Source organism: Cibotium barometz, chromosome 11, assembly GCF_041138505.1.
Source record: "Cibotium barometz isolate CiBa-2024 chromosome 11, ASM4113850v1, whole genome shotgun sequence".
NCBI classification, from domain to species: Eukaryota; Viridiplantae; Streptophyta; class Polypodiopsida; order Cyatheales; family Cibotiaceae; genus Cibotium; species Cibotium barometz.
Genome location: NC_141056.1, coordinates 25,752,030 through 25,771,250, shown reverse-complemented (window position 1 = coordinate 25,771,250; position 19,221 = coordinate 25,752,030). Strand labels below are relative to the sequence as shown.

At 45.0% G+C, this 19,221-nt stretch overlaps 1 protein-coding gene across 1 annotated transcript in view; it reads right to left on the bottom strand.

Moving 5' to 3' along the window:
* Nucleotides 1–19,221, bottom strand: part of LOC147633959 (cathepsin B-like protease 3) — a 41,779-nt gene that overhangs the window by 21,690 nt on the left and 868 nt on the right. The window contains exons 3-10 of the mRNA XM_086805042.1: nt 18,042–18,129; nt 17,808–17,958; nt 17,656–17,660; nt 17,344–17,418; nt 17,108–17,233; nt 16,686–16,901; nt 7,236–7,349; nt 7,055–7,090 (exon numbers count right to left, since the gene is read on the bottom strand). Of these exons, the coding sequence (XP_086661168.1) occupies nt 7,055–7,090; nt 7,236–7,349; nt 16,686–16,901; nt 17,108–17,233; nt 17,344–17,418; nt 17,656–17,660; nt 17,808–17,958; nt 18,042–18,129 (811 nt within the window). The remainder of the gene's footprint in view (nt 1–7,054; nt 7,091–7,235; nt 7,350–16,685; nt 16,902–17,107; nt 17,234–17,343; nt 17,419–17,655; nt 17,661–17,807; nt 17,959–18,041; nt 18,130–19,221) is intronic.

The following is a 19,221-nucleotide window of genomic DNA, read 5'->3' as shown; positions in this document are numbered from 1 at the left end:
CACATGTGTAGCCAAATTGGCCTGATCTGCACTTGTGGAAGAAGATGCAAGCTTTTTTTCACTCTCAATACGCTTCTTGCATTCCTCTATGGTGTGCCTTGTTTTCCTACAATAGTTACAGCGCTTTTTCTTTTCAGGCTTGTCCTCTGTCTTGGGAGGATTCGATGGACTAGGTTTAGGCCCAGATCTATTCCCACGAAAAGGAGCAGCCATTGCTGACTCAACAGACATCATGTTGTTCCTGTTGGAACGAGATTGCTCTTCATTGAGCAAGAGAGTCACAAGGTTGTCAAAAGTGACCGCATTAGGTTCATTGCCAGCCAACAACCGCAAAGTGGTTCCAAATGTCTGATAAGAGTCAGGCAAGTTGCGCAAAACTGTCTGAACAAGATAGCTATCTGTCAAAACCTCATCAATGTTAATGAGCTGCTCTCGTAGGTCCTTCACATGCGTAAGGTACTGATCGATAGAGTCACTTTCAAGCATGCGGTCAGTCTCAAGCTTGCCCCGAAGGTAAGCTACACGAGCCTCATTGCGACCTGAATACAATGCCGCCAAGGTATCCCAAGCACCCTTTGCAGTGGTGTAAGATCGAATGTGCGGTATGATATGCCTGCGGCACGAGAGAGCAATCAATGCATGGGCCTGAGCATCCCTAGCATCCCAAGTACGCTGTTGTTGAGTAGGAGGAAGACGAGGAGGTGGACCTGCAGGAGGATGAGCGGGAATCACTTCACCTTCTGCTGGAGCAGGTGCAAGAGGACGCTCCTCAGTGCCATCCACATACAACCATACATTTTTGGTAACCAAAACATGACGCATCATATAAGCCCACATAGGGTAGTTGTCCCCATTGAGCTTGTCCTCTTGAGATAGCATTCCAAAGAGGTCATTATTACTGTTGGCCATGATAGGACAACAAATCTGTCACAAGTCACCACCACGAGTATGCAATGTCCAGCAAAACCGTAAGAATGCGGGAGATAAATAGCAAGATAACCAATGGACTGAAAGGGAACTCCTTCACCACGAGAAATACAAATGCATGTCCCACAAATGTATACATGTGCCATGAAAAACGCAATCAGTGACACCTGTAAGAGCTGCAAGTGCTCAAATCCTGGCAGATCAAATGTAAATTGGTCGAATGTTCCAAAAATGGGCTCAATGTAGAAAAACCCTAATTTTTAGGCAACCAATTAGACCACATCTGAACCGGATCTGCACCCGTAAATCTGCTAATGCGATTGTCACCTGTACCAAGTGCTGCAATGCCCAAAAATTGGGGGAAATGCCCCAATGCCAACCAAATGTGCCCCAATTCCAACCAAATGTGCCTGTAATACCCAAAATTGCCTGCAAATAGTGCCAATTTCTGCAAAATCCCCAAATCTCTAGTGCAATTATGCACCAAATCTGTTGAAATCAATGCCAATGTGTGCCAATTTTGCAATTGCAAGCTCAATTGTAAAAAGCCCCAAATTTGAACAGGCAATGTGTGCAATTTCAGGTCAAACCTTGCAGATCTGGAATTTGAAGTTGATTTGGGCAGTGTAGAGTAGGCACAGTTGCAGGTACAGCCGTTGGGTACAGGCGCAAGTACGGACGTACGGCGGCGCAAAACAGTCGTACGGCGGTGGGCGATGGCACAGGTGGCGGTGCTCAGGGTAGTAGGCGCAAGCGGTGGCACACAGGCGTCTGAGGGCGGCTGAGGCGTCGAGGCAAGTACGGGTGCAGACAGTTACTATTGCAGCTGGCCCTGGGCGCCCAGATCTGAGGCGCAGGGGACGGGCGGCGCCCAGATCTGAAGCGGTGCAGGCGGCGCGAAGCAGATTTGGGGCGGTCGGGTGCGATGGCACACAGGGGTGGCTGTTCTCCTACAAGTACATCCTTAGATTCGGTCCTCTCAGGAGTGGTCTGTTGCTCTTCCTCATCATCATAGTCACAATCATCCTCTTGATCAGACATCTTGCTGAAATTTTCAGCACCAACTTTCCTCGGGACAACCACGAGCTCACCCCCTTGGGAAAGTTGGTGATGGTCCCGACAACGGAACCTTGAAACCAGCCTTTAGTAGAAACCAAAGTGCCATCCAAACACAGCTGTAAATCAGCAAATAAGACAGACAAAAGGAAAGCTAGAGTGCACCTACACAAAGACGACACTTGTTGGCCCCAAAGCTTGGCGCCCCTTTCGGTATTTCTTTATTCACATTCATGGCAAAGTTCAACTGAATACATCATGGGCCATGGTCATACATGGCTTATACGTATGCATGTCCAAACTGCCAGTCCTTTGGTCCTCTTAGCATAGACGTTTCACACAGCCCTGTGCCCAAAACACCACACTGTTATTCACCTCTAATCAGCCAAGATAGTACATCCACAAGGCCCTGAATACACAGCCCATTGACCCATGCACACAGCCAGAAGCACAACCATGAAACAGCCCATAAACTCTTGCCCAAAGGCTTGCTCTGTTTCCACCCTCAGAACTGCCAAACCCTTTCCTCTCACAAAGGGCCATAGGAGCACTTCCGAGACAGTCTCGAACTGGTGGAAAGAGGGACTCGGTTGTGCACTTTCTGCAATCCCACCTGCTCGCAAAGAGAGAGAGAGAAAAACCTGCTGTCCTGCAATCCTGGCCGCCGGCCTTCTCACAAAGGGAGAGCTGTTCGCCTGCAGACTGCCCGCCCTGTACTTTTCTGCAGCCCGCTAGTTGTCAAGAGAGAAAGAGACGGAAAAGTCTCCTGTTCAGCTCCTGCCTGCCAGCCTTCTGACACCAAAAAGCCTTACCACGTGCAGTCCAGACCTGCCGGTTCTCCACAGCCCAGCCCACGTGCAGTCCAACCGTCGCCAAAGAGAGAGAGGGAGAAGAACGTTTCCGTCCTGTGTGCCCAACCAACCAGCTTTTTCAGAGAAAAACCACCCACGTATGCTGCACAGCCCGATTCTCCAAAAAGCCAGCCAACCTCCACGTGCAGCCGACCTCTCCCCCCCAAAAGGAACTCTCCTCCAAAATAACGTGGGCTCTCCCAAAAGGCCACGTTTTACCCAAAAAGAAATTTCTCATTTGTTTTAATTAAAACCTTCGTTCCTCTTGTGGTTTTAATAAAACCTTAGTCCCCTCCACACATGGGGTTGTTTTAACAAAACCCTGGCCTCTGGTAGAAACCAAAGTGCGGTAGTCACCCTTCCACTTGTAGTCCAGATATAAAAACAAATTTAATTGGAGCTAGAATGCCCCAAATCTGAAATGAGAACGACACCTGTTGGCCCCAAAGCTTGGCGCCCCTTTCGGTATTTCTTTATTCAAATTCAAAAAGATGTAAAGCTGAGTACAACAAAACCAGCCAGGAGAATACACCTGTATGTCCAATCTGGCAGCCCACAAGACCTCTTAGCACAGAGGATTCACACACAGATCTGTATCCCACAAAAGCAACACTCTGTGTTTCCCTCTGATCAGCCAAGACCATTCAGCAGGGCAGCCTTGAGCACACATCTGGCATATCCCATATACATGGTTCCACAACTCAGCACAAACATACATCCACTGTCCAATCTTTGTTTCCACCCTTTCAATCTGCCATACCCCTCCTCTCACAAGGGGCCAGATAGCACAATTCTGCAGCAGACATAAGCCAATGGAAAGAAAGAAATTTGTTGACCAGTTGCCAAGCCCTCACATGGTATGGTATCAAACACATCAGGGGCGGTGTAGCAACTCTTGGTTTCAGTGACATGCCAGGATGGAAACAGCCAGAACCCGCGAGAATAATGGAATCAATGAAAATGGTGCAATTGTACAAATGGGCTGAGACATGGTAGACTTCGAATGTGGTGAAGACAGTGGAGCCGGGGTCAACCATGTCGACGGGGCCGATAAAAGGCCGGGTCGGTGAGACGGGACCAAGTTGAGCCAGGCCTAAGGCTGAAAGGAGGCCGGGCTGGTTGAGATCAAGGAAAGGGAAGACGGAGCCATGTAAGTGCACTACACCGCTCTTGAAGAATTTAGCCACTTTGTAAGGTCCTAGTCCACGAAATTTTAGTTTCTTTTTTCCTTTCTTGATATGTTATACATCAATACTAGGTCACCTACATGAAACTTGTGATTCTTCACATTGGTATCAAACCAACGCTTCCTTTAGCACTTCTTTGTCCACATCTTACAAGCCACATTGATCTAAGGCATGAAGGAGAACCCCATGTCTCAGCCTACACCCATCATAGCAGAACTGAGGGTGGCGATGGATCCAGAATCAAGGGCAAAGATGCTATGGGAAATTCTAGGTGGAAAGGTTATGAAGGCATGGTATCGGGGCAGAGGATTGAGACAAGGATGGAATGTGAACCGCAAGCGAGGTATGTGACTCCTTGTGGGGTCATTTGTGAGCCCTAATGAATAGGGTCGTGACACTAAGCGACATCCCAAATTGTTAGTTTGTCTAAATTTCCCTTCAATTTTACTTTAGAATTAGGGGTTTTTCAAAATTTGTCATGAATTTATGATTCTCGTAAATTTTTATGGAATGTATGGTTCTCTCCTAACCCCAAAACTTTATTTTCCACAATTTGTATCGTAAACATTGAGTTTCTCCCAAACTTCAAACTTTCAACACCAAATTGTCAACTTCTCAAAGTTAGTTTTATTTTTGGTATTTATGGCTATTGCCCCAAATTCATGGTTACCCTTTAGCTTTTGCCTTAAATTCGGATTCTTCTCAAATTTGTCCCAACTTTATATTCCCCTTATTTTTGTTGTCAAATTTAAGAGCTCCTTCACCCGTTTTTAAAACCTCCCCTTGATTCTTGCCCCAAGATTTGAAAATTTTGGCTTCCATCTTAATTTTTCCTTATTCCTACCTTCTTCCAAATTTTTCCATAATGTACGGTTTCCCCCAAATCTCCTACTTCAATAATCTTCCAATACTCAACCACGCTAGGTAGCAACATTTTGTTCATCTCATGGATTTTTGAAATCGTCTTCAGGAGAGCCTCCGGCCACTCTAAGGACGTTGTCGGCCACTCAGATTGGATGCAGCAATGTCGAGCTGCTATCTAATAGGTTTTTTTGTGTCAAGATATGATGCCCAAAATATGTGCCCGCCTAAATATAGGAAAGAGAATAAGCCCATAGGGAATGAGTAAAACTTTAGGAATAGGTGACTGTTGCATGGCCACCTTCTAAAAAGAAACTATTATTGCCAGTCTAGTTAACTTCTGTATGCGTAAGGAATGGAGAGGAGTCGACAAGGAGAGGCGAATTGAAACCAGATGAGAAGAGAGGGAAAAGGAGCTAGGAGAGAGACGGGGACTTTTTGTGTTGAAGCTCTGTGGCAGCTTGTTAAACACTGTTTTTGGTTGTTTTGGTCTATTTGGATTGGAGGTCGCTACGATGGTATTTTGGTTGGGAAGAAGACGTGGGAATTGGTGTGAGAAAGCTTGATTCTGTCCAGAGTAGAGGGTGCAAGGGTGACAGAGGATCTTGTACGATGGTTGGTGCCCTAGGATCTCTGAAGCTGCATCTCTGTTGTTGGAACTTGAGTGGGTCCAAGGCTTTGCTCTATTGTTCTTGTTGTGGTTGAGGGTGAAGGCCTGCAATGTGTGGTGGCAAAGTTCTTTGTTGCTGGTTCTTGTAGAAAATTAAGGAAAAGATTTGAAGAGTTTTGTAGGGTTATTCCTGTGGTGGATTCGCCTTGTTCTTGATGCATTCTCTCTTTTCTGTTTAATCCCCATGTCTCGGGATTGTTGAGACAGGCTGAATTATCATCTATATGCAAAAGATTCTCTATGGTTTTGATTGATGAGTTGTTTATGTTCTGGTTTATGTTGTTTGGTTTGATATCGTTGAGAGAATATATGTGTGAGTGAGGTTCTAAGGTCTGGTGAGTCAGGTTTGAACCAGAAAGCTTAGATCTTGAGTCAACAGGGTCTGGCTGAGTCAGTTGTGGTTAGCTGTGTTGGGTTGAGTTAGCTAGTGTTGTGAAAGAGTGGATTCTGCCTTGTTTGAAGCTTGTGAACTCTGGGCTAACAATTAGAGACCTGTCGGAAGTCAGCTAGGTAGGTTGGGGATTGGATGGTGGTTTAGGTCAGCTGAGTGATGTCTCACGTCAGAAAGGTGTTAGTTCTGGCCAGTTGAATATCGTCACTTAAGAGTACACAGGTAGATGTGGTCTTTTGGGTTGAAAGGAAGTGATATAGGGGTTCTATCTGATTGTCAGATTTTCAGTCAACAGCAGTCAGATCTAAGTCAACTGAGGAAGATAGGTCAGAATCCAGCCAGCAGGGAGTCAGCAGGGGTGTGCTGATAGGTTCAGTGAAGTACAGAGTAAAGGTTTTTTGAAGATAGCTGAGACTGAAGGACTTGTTTGGAAGCTTAGAGGACATTCTTTTGACTGGGGTCAGCAGCCGGAATCTGAATCAGAATACAGTCAGCATCTGATCAGTTTGTGTCAGCCTAGGAGTGTTTTTGGTCAGTTGGTGGTCAGGTAAGGTCAACGGAGGGGTTTTGAGTATAGATCAGAGCTATTGGAGGTCAGGACGGACCTGGGAGGATAGTTGAAGGAGTCAGTTGTATCAGTTTGAAGAGTTTGGAGAGTACTCCAATATCCGCCTGTGTTAGCTGAAGACTAGGGGACATTAGCTGAGTGGACTGGTGCTTTAATTTTGTGTTGTTTCTGGTGTTGTGGTATTGGTGGTGGTTTCCTCCTCACGGTGGTGTGTTGGACGTGCTATAGAGGCAGGTCTCCCCTGACACATCACCATGCTGCTCACTTTGAGCCCAAGCCCCTTCTGTAGCCTCCCTCCATGAGCAGCCAGCCACAGAGGGAGTGTCCCCCCCCCCTTTTGTTTCTTTCGGTTCATCTGACCTTGAACGAGGGGATTTTCGTAGCTTTTTCCTCTTTCACGAGTTGTAGTCTCCACTCAGCACACATTTTCTTTTCTCGACTAATAGAAGGATCTGTCCTTGGGGATAAAAATAAATAACCAACTAAAATATGGCATAAAGTAACCAAACAATTGTGCAACTTTTGACCAAATAAATACATTACCTGACCCCATTGCTGGTTCCAAGAATTGGCCAAAATCTGCAAAACAATAAGAGTTATATTTTGAATCATAGTTGTTTTGTAGGCATAAGTACATGAATGAATGTTAACTCTATTGAAAAATCAAAGTTGGAATCAAGTAAGAAGCCCCACAATGGTAAAATTGAAAGATGAGAATACATACCCAATAATCAACACCTTCATCTGTAGTACCCCAACCAATAAGCTTGACAGCATGGCCGCCAAGGTAGTCACCGGATATATATTGATAAACACCGGATTTGTAGTGAGCAAAGTCCTGTAACATTTAAAAAAGCGTGTGTATGTTGTACATTTAAAAAAGTGTGTGTGCGTGCGTGTATGTACATACATATGTATGCATGTGAAACCGGCCTCTGATAGAAAACCAGAGTGCGGTGGGAACAATCACCCGTCCACTTGTAGTCTAGATGAGAAACAAAACACAGATTGGAGCTAGAGTGCCCAAATCTGAATACACAGCGACACCTGTTGGCCCCAAAGCTTGGCACCCCTTGCGGTATTTCTTTATTCAATTAAAATAATATGTATGGCTGAGTACAACACAAAAACCAGCCAAGAGTTTACACCTGTAAGTCCAATCTGACTGCCCACAAATCCTTCTCAGCACAGAGGATGTATGCACACAGATCTGTGTCCTCAAACAACACACTGTGCCTCCCTCTGATCAGCCAAGTTCACAAAGCAGGCCAGCCATGGGCATACATCTGGCATAACTCAAGAGCATGATACATCTTCTCAGCTCAAACATACATAAGCTGTCCAATCTCTGTCTTAATCCCTTGTCAATCTGCCAAACTCCTCCTCTCACAAGGAGCCAGATAACACATACCTGTAGCAGACATCAAGCAATAGAAAGAGAGATAGATGAACAGAGTCAAGGCTTACCAAGTTCAGCTCGTGAAACAACACTGGAGGAAGCAACAGCACTAATCTGTGCCTACAGGCACTTGAATCCACAACCCTGCTTCACACGTGTGCTTGCACTTGCCTGTATCTTCCTCCTGATGCTCACTCTTATGCTGTCCTTGAAAAATACAGATCTGAAAATCAGCACAGTACCCGTCTGTACCGCCTCGGGATACGTGCCAGGCGTTGTACTTGCATAAACAGCCTGCTGTCCACTTCTGTACCTGCCTGAATCAGCATACACAGGTCTGTCCAGCACCCAGAAAAGCGCCGCCTGCACCTGTATGTGCTGTATCTGACTGCCCGTACACTGTACGGCAGTCGTACAGTAGGGTATGGGCTGGAAAACAGTCTGTACTGCCTGCACAGGTCTCCTGCGCAGCCCAACCAGCAGAGAAGAAACCCCACAGCTCAGCGCTCCTCAGTCCACAGCAAACCCAGCAGTCGTACAGCACTGTACGGCTGCTGTACGGCCTGTTTACAGCACACAGCCTGCAGAAAACAGCAGCTACAGCACAGATTCAGCAGCCGCCTGGAGCTCCTCTTGCTTTTCCACGATAGTTCTCAAGCGCATGAGGGCTTCTCCACTTTTGCTACACGACTCCCCAAAAAGGGAAGAGAGAGAGAGAAGAGAGAGAAAACTCCTTCTCAATTTAATCCCTAGGGCCCCAACTTAATAAGTTCCTAGGGCCACTAAGGCCTAGGGGCAAACTCCAATAAACATTAAAAGTTAATGTTTCTAGTTCCCCCCTTCACACCTAGGGTTGTCCACACATCTTAAACACTGTCCGGGCACCCCCCATGTGAATCATAAAATATTCTGACCCTGCAACCACCATGCCCACACTTGTCCTGCTCCATTTTCACAGGGCCATGACATACCCCCCTCTTGAAAGATGGCAAGCGTCCTCGATTGCATTCTGGTGATGCATCAAAATATCCAAAGTGAAATATACAATATGGCAAGATCAGCGTCCCAATCTCTCTGAGCCATATACATGTATCAACATTCACTGCAAACCAATGGCATAGTAATAGTCCAAGTTGTATACCACTGTGAACCATACATATCCACAAAAATCTCCATGTGACTAGTACACATATATCATAGAAGTCCCATAAACAGATGTACTGTCAGCCTCAGTACCTTCGGGTGGGATAAAATCTGCACCAAGCGACCTCTAGATGTCATCTGAGCCTGTCTGTATCAAGGGAGTGGAGGTGCTACCCCCCTCTTGAGCATCAGGTAATGCTCCAGAGCCATGCTCTGCTGAACCTGAATGAGCCACAATAAGAGTCGGCTCTAACTCAAAGGCATTGAGATAAAGCTGCAAAACCTGAGGTGAATCTGTTAAGTCACCTTCCTCCATCCACTTCGCATCCATCGGTGAATAGTTCTTGAACTTCACAAGATAGCGACGGGAAACTTTACCTCGTACCTTCCTTTCTTTATGTGCCAGTATCTGCTCTGGAATCAGAACCTCATCAAGTTCCTCAACTTCCGGCTGAGCCTCATCTGATACATCCTCAGGCACATCCCCACGGAAAGGTCTAAGAAGACTCACGTGAAAAGCATTGTGAATCCTCCAGTGATCTGGTAACTTCAATCGATAGGTTACCTCACCAATCTTTTCCAAAACCTGAAAAGGCCCATAATATCGCATGCTCAACTTAGGGAATAAGCGCTCTTTACCCTTCATCTTCTTGAGTCTAGCCTTTTCAAAGCGCAAAAGAACCCAATCACCCAATGCAAACTGTAAATCACGTCTGTGACGGTCTGCGGCTTTCTTTTGCTTCTGCTGAGTTTTCTGGAGGGCCAACTTAACTCTCCGATAAGCGTCATCCAAGCTCTCCACATACTGATCAGCCTCAAAGATCTTATCCTTTGTATGCAAAATGGGCGGAACCTTCTTCCCTCCTTCTACAATCTCAAAAGGCGCCTTGCCTGTCGAGCTATGTACAGTGTTGTTATATGCAAACTCCACCAAAGGAAGATACTTTTCCCATTGTTGCTTGTGCTCTGACACATAACACTTGAGAAGATCCAACACTGTAGAGTTAGCCTCTTCTGACTGACCATCTGTCTGTGGATGAAATGACGATGAAAACTTGAGAGTTGTACCCATGTTGTCAAACAACCCTCTCCAAAACAAACTCGTCATCCGTGGATCACGGTCACTAATGATAGACGTAGGCAAGCCATGATACTTGAAGATGTTCGCCATGAACAACTTCACCATATGATCCACTTTAATTGTCTTCCGCACGGGAATGAAATGAGCCTGCTTACTGAACCTGCATATGATAGTCCAGATGCCATCATTTCCCGTTTGTGTCCGTGGAAGATCAAATACAAAATCCATGGCAATGCTCTCCCAAGGTCTATCCGGAATAGGTAAAGGCTGTAATAACCCTGGTGTCTTCTGACGGTCAAACTTTACCTTCTGACATACGATGCATTGCCTCACAAAGGCATCAACATCTCTTCTCAAGGTTGGCCAATAAAAGAAAGTCTCCACTGCTTTGACCGTGGCGTCAATCCCTCTATGACCTGCATACGGTGGAGCATGACTTTCAATCATAACCTTGAGTCGCAATGGCCTGGTAACACACAGTCTGCCATGCATCAATAAAAACCCATCTCTGAGAGTGTAATGCTCATGTCGCTGACCCTCAGACATCTGATCATATAACTTTTCAAAATCCTCATCATGGGCATACTGCTCTTTCATTTCATCAAGCTCATGATGATAAGCAAGTGAAACTGCAGAGACCTGTGGCTTGCGTGACAAAGCATCTGCCACTACATTCTTTTTGCCTTCCACATGCACAATCTGGAAGTGAAACATTGACAAAAAGTTTGCCCAACGCATATGCTTCTCTGAAAGCTTAGTCTGCGTGAGGAAGTAACGCAAGGTTTGATGATCTGTCTGCACAGTGAAATCAGCCCCAAGCAAGTAGTGTTTCCATGTAGAAAGAGCGTGAATTACAGCCAACATCTCTTTCTCATACACCTGTAAATGCTTCTCGGCATCTTGCAAAACTCTACTCTCATAGGCTATCACATGTCCCTCTTGCATGAGAACTGCACCAATGCTACTTCCACATGCATCACACTGGACAACAAAAGCCTTTCGGAGGTCCGGTAACACCAATACTGGGTCCGAAGTAAGCTTTTCTTTGAGCTTTTTGAATGCTGTAATTTCCCGATCAGCCCATCGAAACGGAGTTGCTTTCTTTGTCAAAGCATGAAGAGGTGAAGCAATTTCAGCAAAGTGCCGTATGTAACGCCTGTAATAGGAACACAATCCTAGAAAGCTGCGTACATCATGCACGGTCCTCAAAGCTGGCCAATTAAGTATTGCTTCCACCTTTGCTGGATCCATACGGACTCCATGACCAGACACAATATGCCCCAAGAAATGTATCTCCTGCAAGAAAAACTCACTCTTCTTGCCATTAACCACCAATCTATGGTTTCTGAGTTCTGCAAATACAATGGCCAAATGCCTTCTATGCTCTTCCTCATTTTGTGAATGCACAATCATATCATCAAAGAATGTGCCCACAAACTCTCTATGAGGTCTGAAAATCCTGTCCATCATTCTGTTAAATGTGGCAGGCGCATTCGTCAAACCAAAGGGCATAACCAAGAACTCATACAACCCAAATGTGGTTCGGAATGCTGTCTTATGCACATCCTCGGGTCTAATGCGTATCTGATGATACCCGCTTTTCAAGTCAATACGACTAAAAACTGTGGATCCCTGTAAGCGGTCCAAGATGTCATCGATCCTCGGTATGGGGAATCGATTCTTGATGGTATTCTTATTCAGCGCCCTGTAATCTATACACATGCGCCAAGAACCATCCTTCTTCTGCACTAAGAGCACAGGTGAGCAAAAGGGTGATGAGCTAGGCTGAATCAACCCCTTATTCAATAGCTCCTGCACCTGACTCATAATCTCTTCTTGTTGGGCTGCACTAACACGATACGGCGGTCTATTCGGTGGAGTACTACCAGGAATCAGATCTATGGCATGATCTTCTGGCCTCTCAGGAGGTAATTCTCCTGGCAATGACTCGGAAAAACAGTCTTGAAACCCACTTAAGAAATCAGCCCTGTCCTTATCTAACATCGACAAATTAGACTTAGACTCATCATCCTGTGCATCCTTTACATAAATCAAGTACGCGGAAAGATGCTTTTTCATTACTGATGAAATCGCCGAAGCGGATACAATAGGAACAGATTCCCCTTTGAGTTTTACATCCAATACATGCTCTTTCCCTCTATGAGTCAGAGTAATTTTCCTATTGTAAGTATCCACCACCGCATGTACCCTGTGGCACCATGGCATCCCCAACAAAACATCACAGCCATCCAAAGGCATGATGAAGAATTCCTCGCTGTCCACATAACCCTGCAAATGAAGCCGAAGCTTCCCAATGATAGGAGTAACGGGTTCTGCATACCCTGGACAAGCCATATTTGCCTCATGTAACGGCCCCATCTCCTCTGCGCGAATCCCCAATCGGCCAGCCAAATCTGGTGAAATGAAGTTGGCTCTAGCACCTGTGTCAAAGAAGATCAAAGCATTCTGATCTCTCACTTTGCCCCATGCCCTGCACAACTCTGAAGCTTCACCACCTAGCTGCTCCCCCACAAGATCAGGAACTAAGCCTGCAGAAGGCTTTGGTTTCTTTGGCTTGGGCTCTCCTTTATTGTCAGGGTCCTTTTGGGACTTTCTTTTGGGACAATTGAATGACATATGCCCCTCTTCAGTACAGTAAAAACACTTTTGAGCATCTCTCAAAGCCTGTCTTTCCTCAGAAGTCCTTTTGGGCATCGGCAACTTCTTATACTTCGTCTCTGAAGACCCTTTAGTATCACGAGAAGCATGCCCAAATTTTTCAGCTTTCTTGCCCAATTTCTTACTGCCTTTAAACCCAGATGAACCACCTGTGAGTAACGCATTAGCTGTCATAGCATTTTCAATCATCTGTGACATGTTCGTTACTCTTGTCTTTATACAGTAATCTCGTACCTCCTTGGGCAGCCCACAACAATACTTCTCTACCTGCTCAGATAATGGCACGGCACGATAAGAAGTCACTGGGAGTAGAGCTTCCCAAAACTTCTTGTTATAATCCTCCAAACTATCACACTTTGAAGCATCCAGCTTGTGCCATGCAGTCATAACATCCACCTCAAATGTAGATGTGAGCCATACGGAAGAGAAAACCTGTTTAAATTGGACCCATGTGGTGGGTGCTATGCCCTGCAAAAGAAGAGTAGACCACCACTGCAAAGCATTGCCCTTGAGAAAAGTGGCAGCTTTCCTCACCTTAGAGGACTCTGTGTAATTCCCACCAGAAAAAGCAGCATCAAACTGCTGTAAAAAGGTAAGTGCCTTCAATTTATCCTTGGCCCTACTGAAAGTGTCAAACTTCACTGCAGCTCCCCCTTCCTTGTAATCCTTCGCCTTGCCCATAGGCGTTAGATTATCATATGGAAGTGGTTTCGTAAGATTGCTGCCCCCAACATTCATACCCATCATTGGGTCAACATTTCCCATTCCAACACCAGGCATACCATACATCCCAGCCATGTTTCCATACATTCCATGCTGCATACCTGGCTGCATGCCACCAAACATATTGCCTTGCATCCCAGGTTGCATGCTTCCAAACACATTTCCTTGCATACCGGACTGCATACCACCATACATATTCCCTTGCATGCCAGGCTGAAAATTGGCTCCAAAAGGCCCATACATACCCATGCCTCCCTGAGGATAACCCCCAGTCATGGATTGAAACACTGAGCCACCACCAAAGTACCCTGGATGCATGTTCTGCTGAGGAATAGGTGGCTGTCCATAGAAGGAACTCTGTGGGTTAGCACCAAAAGCATGCTGCATGTTCGGAAACTGTCCAGGAGATGGATCCTGTGGAGTGGTACCACTATGACCATGAGAAAGATTCTTCGAACGAACCTTCTTCTTCTTTTTCTGGGGCTCTGTGCGGGGCTCTGAGCGAGATCTCAAAAATTCAGCAAATCTCTCACTCTGTGTGAGCTGCATAAAAGTATCCATAACACCAGCCAAGCGATCTTTGAACCGAGCATCATCATCCTCTTTACTATGCACATCTTCTGGCTGTGTTACATCCTCATAAGGCTCAACATCTGCAGCCTGTTCTCCTGCAAAAATATCCTCAGATACATCTCTTTCAGGAGAAGTCTCTTGCTCTTCTTCTTCTTGATAGAAGTACTCTTCCTCTGTATCAGACATGGTTGCTGAATTTTCAGCGATGACTTTCTCCAAAGCAACCACGAGCTCACCCCCTTCAGAAAGTTGATGATTGGTCCCGGGGACGGAACCTTGAAACCGGCCTCTGATAGAAAACCAGAGTGCGGTGGGAACAATCACCCGTCCACTTGTAGTCTAGATGAGAAACAAAACACAGATTGGAGCTAGAGTGCCCAAATCTGAATACACAGCGACACCTGTTGGCCCCAAAGCTTGGCACCCCTTGCGGTATTTCTTTATTCAATTAAAATAATATGTATGGCTGAGTACAACACAAAAACCAGCCAAGAGTTTACACCTGTAAGTCCAATCTGACTGCCCACAAATCCTTCTCAGCACAGAGGATCTATGCACACAGATCTGTGTCCTCAAACAACACACTGTGCCTCCCTCTGATCAGCCAAGTTCACAAAGCAGGCCAGCCATGGGCATACATCTGGCATAACTCAAGAGCATGATACATCTTCTCAGCTCAAACATACATAAGCTGTCCAATCTCTGTCTTAATCCCTTGTCAATCTGCCGAGCTCCTCCTCTCACAAGGAGCCAGATAACACATACCTGTAGCAGACATCAAGCAATAGAAAGAGAGAGAGATGAACAGAGTCAAGGCTTACCAAGTTCAGCTCGTGAAACAACACTGGAGGAAGCAACAGCACTAATCTGTGCCTGCAGGCACTTGAATCCACAACCCTGCTTCACACGTGTGCTTGCACTTGCCTGTATCTTCCTCCTGATGCTCACTCTTATGCTGTCCTTGAAAAATACAGATCTGAAAATCAGCACAGTACCCGTCTGTACCGCCTCGGGATACGTGCCAGGCGTTGTACTTGCATAAACAGCCTGCTGTCCACTTCTGTACCTGCCTGAATCAGCATACACAGGTCTGTCCAGCACCCAGAAAAGCGCCGCCTGCACCTGTATGTGTTGTATCTGACTGCCCGTACACTGTACGGCAGTCGTACAGTAGGGTATGGGCTGGAAAACAGTCTGTACTGCCTGCACAGGTCTCCTGCGCAGCCCAACCAGCAGAGAAGAAACCCCACAGCTCAGCGCTCCTCAGTCCACAGCAAACCCAGCAATCGTACAGCACTGTACGGCTGCTGTACGGCCTGTTTACAGCACACAGCCTGCAGAAAACAGCAGCTACAGCACAGATTCAGCAGCCGCCTGGAGCTCCTCTTGCTTTTCCACGATAGTTCTCAAGCGCATGAGGGCTTCTCCACTTTTGCTACACGACTCCCCAAAAAGGGAAGAGAGAGAGAGAAGAGAGAGAAAACTCCTTCTCAATTTAATCCCTAGGGCCCCAACTTAATAAGTTCCTAGGGCCACTAAGGCCTAGGGGCAAACTCCAATAAACATTAAAAGTTAATGTTTCTAGTTCCCCCCTTCACACCTAGGGTTGTCCACACATCTTAAACACTGTCCGGGCACCCCCCATGTGAATCATAAAATATTCTGACCCTGCAACCACCATGCCCACACTTGTCCTACTCCATTTTCACAGGGCCATGACAGCATGCATGCACGTACATATATGCGTGTATGTGCATGCATGCGTGTATGTCTGTACACATGTATGTATACATAATGCATGTATGAATGTATGCATGCTGACATACACGTATGTTTATATATATGTATGCATGCTGCATGTGTGTATGTATGTACGTACAATCGTATGTATGTCTATGCGTGTGCATGTATGTATGAATGTATCACACATGTATGTAAAGATGTGCATATGCCATTCATGTATGTATGTATCACGCATGTATGTGTGTACGTACATACGTGTGTATGCATGTTTGAGTGTAGTGAACTAGGCTTATATATATATATATATAAAACCAAATTCACCTTCTAGGAACATGCATGTTATATACTCATGGCAGTCAACCCACAAGACTATATAACTATCAACTCCATTATGCATAGTATGGACTAGATACTACGACATCCCCACTAACGTCATCAGTGCCCAATAGTGGGTGTAGAACTCTGTATCAAGATATACTCTCACACACGCACTCCACACACACACACACATAAGAGCATATATTCACACAAAGCCCTTCGTACGGAGTTTCTGTCAAACCTCCGGAGATGCAGGGCAGACTCATCCATAATGAAGCCTAGCACTAAGGAAGTAGCAAATAGAAAGAGTTAGTACAGCAAATAAGTAGTTGATAGGGCAAATGCACCGCTAAAGATAGAAAGAATAAGCACAATATCAATTGGCCGTAACTTGGACGAAAACTTCACAATGTGAAATCTGCATGTCCGCTAATACAGCTGAATTATATACCTAGATGAATCCAAGAACTAGGCTTATATCTATGACATGCCCAAGCTTCAAGTTAATCACTTACCTCAAAAACTTCAAAAGATACTTCCACAGGCCCATTTGTGTAGATTTCAGCCATGATGTCATATGGATCTGATCCGACTCTGTATGCACTCGACGCGTAATGCTTCACTGTTTGCCAATCTGTGTTATCTTTGCACTCCTGCACACACTCTGGAGTTGGGTAGAGAGGATCACAACCAGGGTGCTGACACCCTGTTGCATCAAAATAAGGGGCACACTGAAAACAAGCATTATAAACCCCACTGGTTAGTCCATCATGTCTATCCCTAATATATATAATATATCAGACATATTGTTGCCCATCATTGATGTTTTAAAAATAAAAATCAGCTGCCTTGCAATCATAGGCTGAAAAAAAAATTATGTAAAAAGCAGCCATTCTCAAAGGGTGCCATCCCTCCAATCATTTAGGTATTGCTATACCTCGGTTGTTACAACACCACTGCGAACAAAGTATTGCCAGGCTTGTAAGGGAAACCCCCCATCGCAACCAAATCCACACTCAAAGCCACAGCAAGACAGCAAATCGTTTTCTGATAAAGTAACAGTCTGCAAAATCCAAAACCATGTCTGATTAGAATAAGTAGAAATGGAACAAACCACCAACCTGGACATGGACAATGTAAGCGTCAAACATAAATAAACAAGCTTCATCTCACTTCATTATAATGGATACAAAAGCGATCAGACAATGCTTCAACTGCTCCAAAAGCCCAGCAAGAACCACAATGTCCCTGTCATCGCCACCACCACCACCACCACCACCACCACCACCATCATCACCATCGCCATCACCATTGACATCATCATCATCACCACCACCATTACCATGCCCATCACCCATCATTATCATCGTCATCACCGATGCCAACAATAACAAAAGCAAGATGGAACAACTTTGTCAAAAACAGGCTGTTAAACAAGAAGGTTGAAATCTCATGCCGTACATAAATAATGCAAATTCAAGATACCTGATCTGAATCATCCATTTGCATGCACCAGCCATGTCAGCATGAAAAAGTTGAGGTAAGTTTCAAAAGTATGTTGAAACTTTTGAAAAAGAGAGAGACTCACACAATGACATGGGAAAATGCTTAAATGCAAGATGCAAGGAACAGCTGACCTAGAATGGTTTGCAAAGAAACACATTGTGGCCATGCTTCTCTTGCATCAAAGTTTGTGGGGAGCTTTAAGTTCCGAGGGTGAGTACGGATATAGATGTTCCCTTGTTCAATATCCACATATGATCCCAACAGCCTTTTAAAATCATCTACCTGCATGCATTGATAGACATATCAAAGCCTAAGCAAAACTCAAAAACATTTCTGAACGAACTATGGCCATATGGGAAGCTTACAGTTGCGTTTGCGAATCGAGGGTTCAGATCGGCTTTCCAGTTCGCATTAGGATGACTGTTCACCTTGTCCACAAGAGATGGCTGCAAGGTGACAGAAGTAGAGAATAGCCTTAATATGTAGGGTTTCAGCTTTAAGTAAGGCCTATATACACCTTCATAAGATTGGAACCTTACAATTTGAGAGAATAACTGCACTTATTGAACAACAAACAAACAAAAACAAAGAAAATGCTAGAAAAAGTTTTGAAAATGATTCAAGGACAAAGAAAAGATACAAACTTCTAAAACCTTGATGTTCAACTGATAGAGTGACTACTCAAACCAAAATAACAAGAAGTCATGATTCAAAGCAAGAAAATTAGTCTAGAAAAAATAGAAGAGAAAGAAACGAAGAAAGAAAGTTATATAAGTCTTCAAAAGACCCAATGGGTCTTTGAGACCAAAAGTGGTACAAGAATATTGAAGCAAACAATTATAAAACTATTATAAACATAGTTAATGTGGCACACATATGCATAGATGTGAAAATTGCACTCTTTCAGACACACCAAAACCAAGACCTTACAAGCTCCCCACTTTGTCTGTAACTCTTCTTTTCTGATTTGTTCAAAAAGCACCAAATAGAGCTAGAAATTTCCAAATCCTGCCTACTGGATGTGTCATCAACTTCAGTTTATACACAATTTTTTGCTGTCCAACTTTTTCTTTCCCTACCCATCATCATACATGACAAAAGGATGTGCATCCACATGTGGAAAAGCTGGGTGCCTACACACGGGTAAAAGGCCCTAAAAGTGCTTAATGGCATTATCTACATGGGCAGGTAAAGGCCCCAACAGACAGGCATCCGAAAATGTATGAAGGTCCCCCGGGGTGTTTACTGCATGACCTAAATGGGCAGGCAATCTAAGGGCAATTTGCCATGCCAGATCACATCTACGCCTGCCTGCCTTAGGTCTCCCACACCCTTTACACGGGTGGGAAGGTGTGTAAACGCCCATGAGTGGGTTGTGGAGGCTAAATCTTGTGTGTCCAAGGGTAAACCACTGTCAGGAAGTCAAAAATTTTAAAATTCCATATGTGTTTAGCATAAACAGACATGTTTTACCATGGACACACATTAGACAGACGTGTGTTTAACATAAGCACACATGTATTTTCCATAAACACAAGTTTTCAT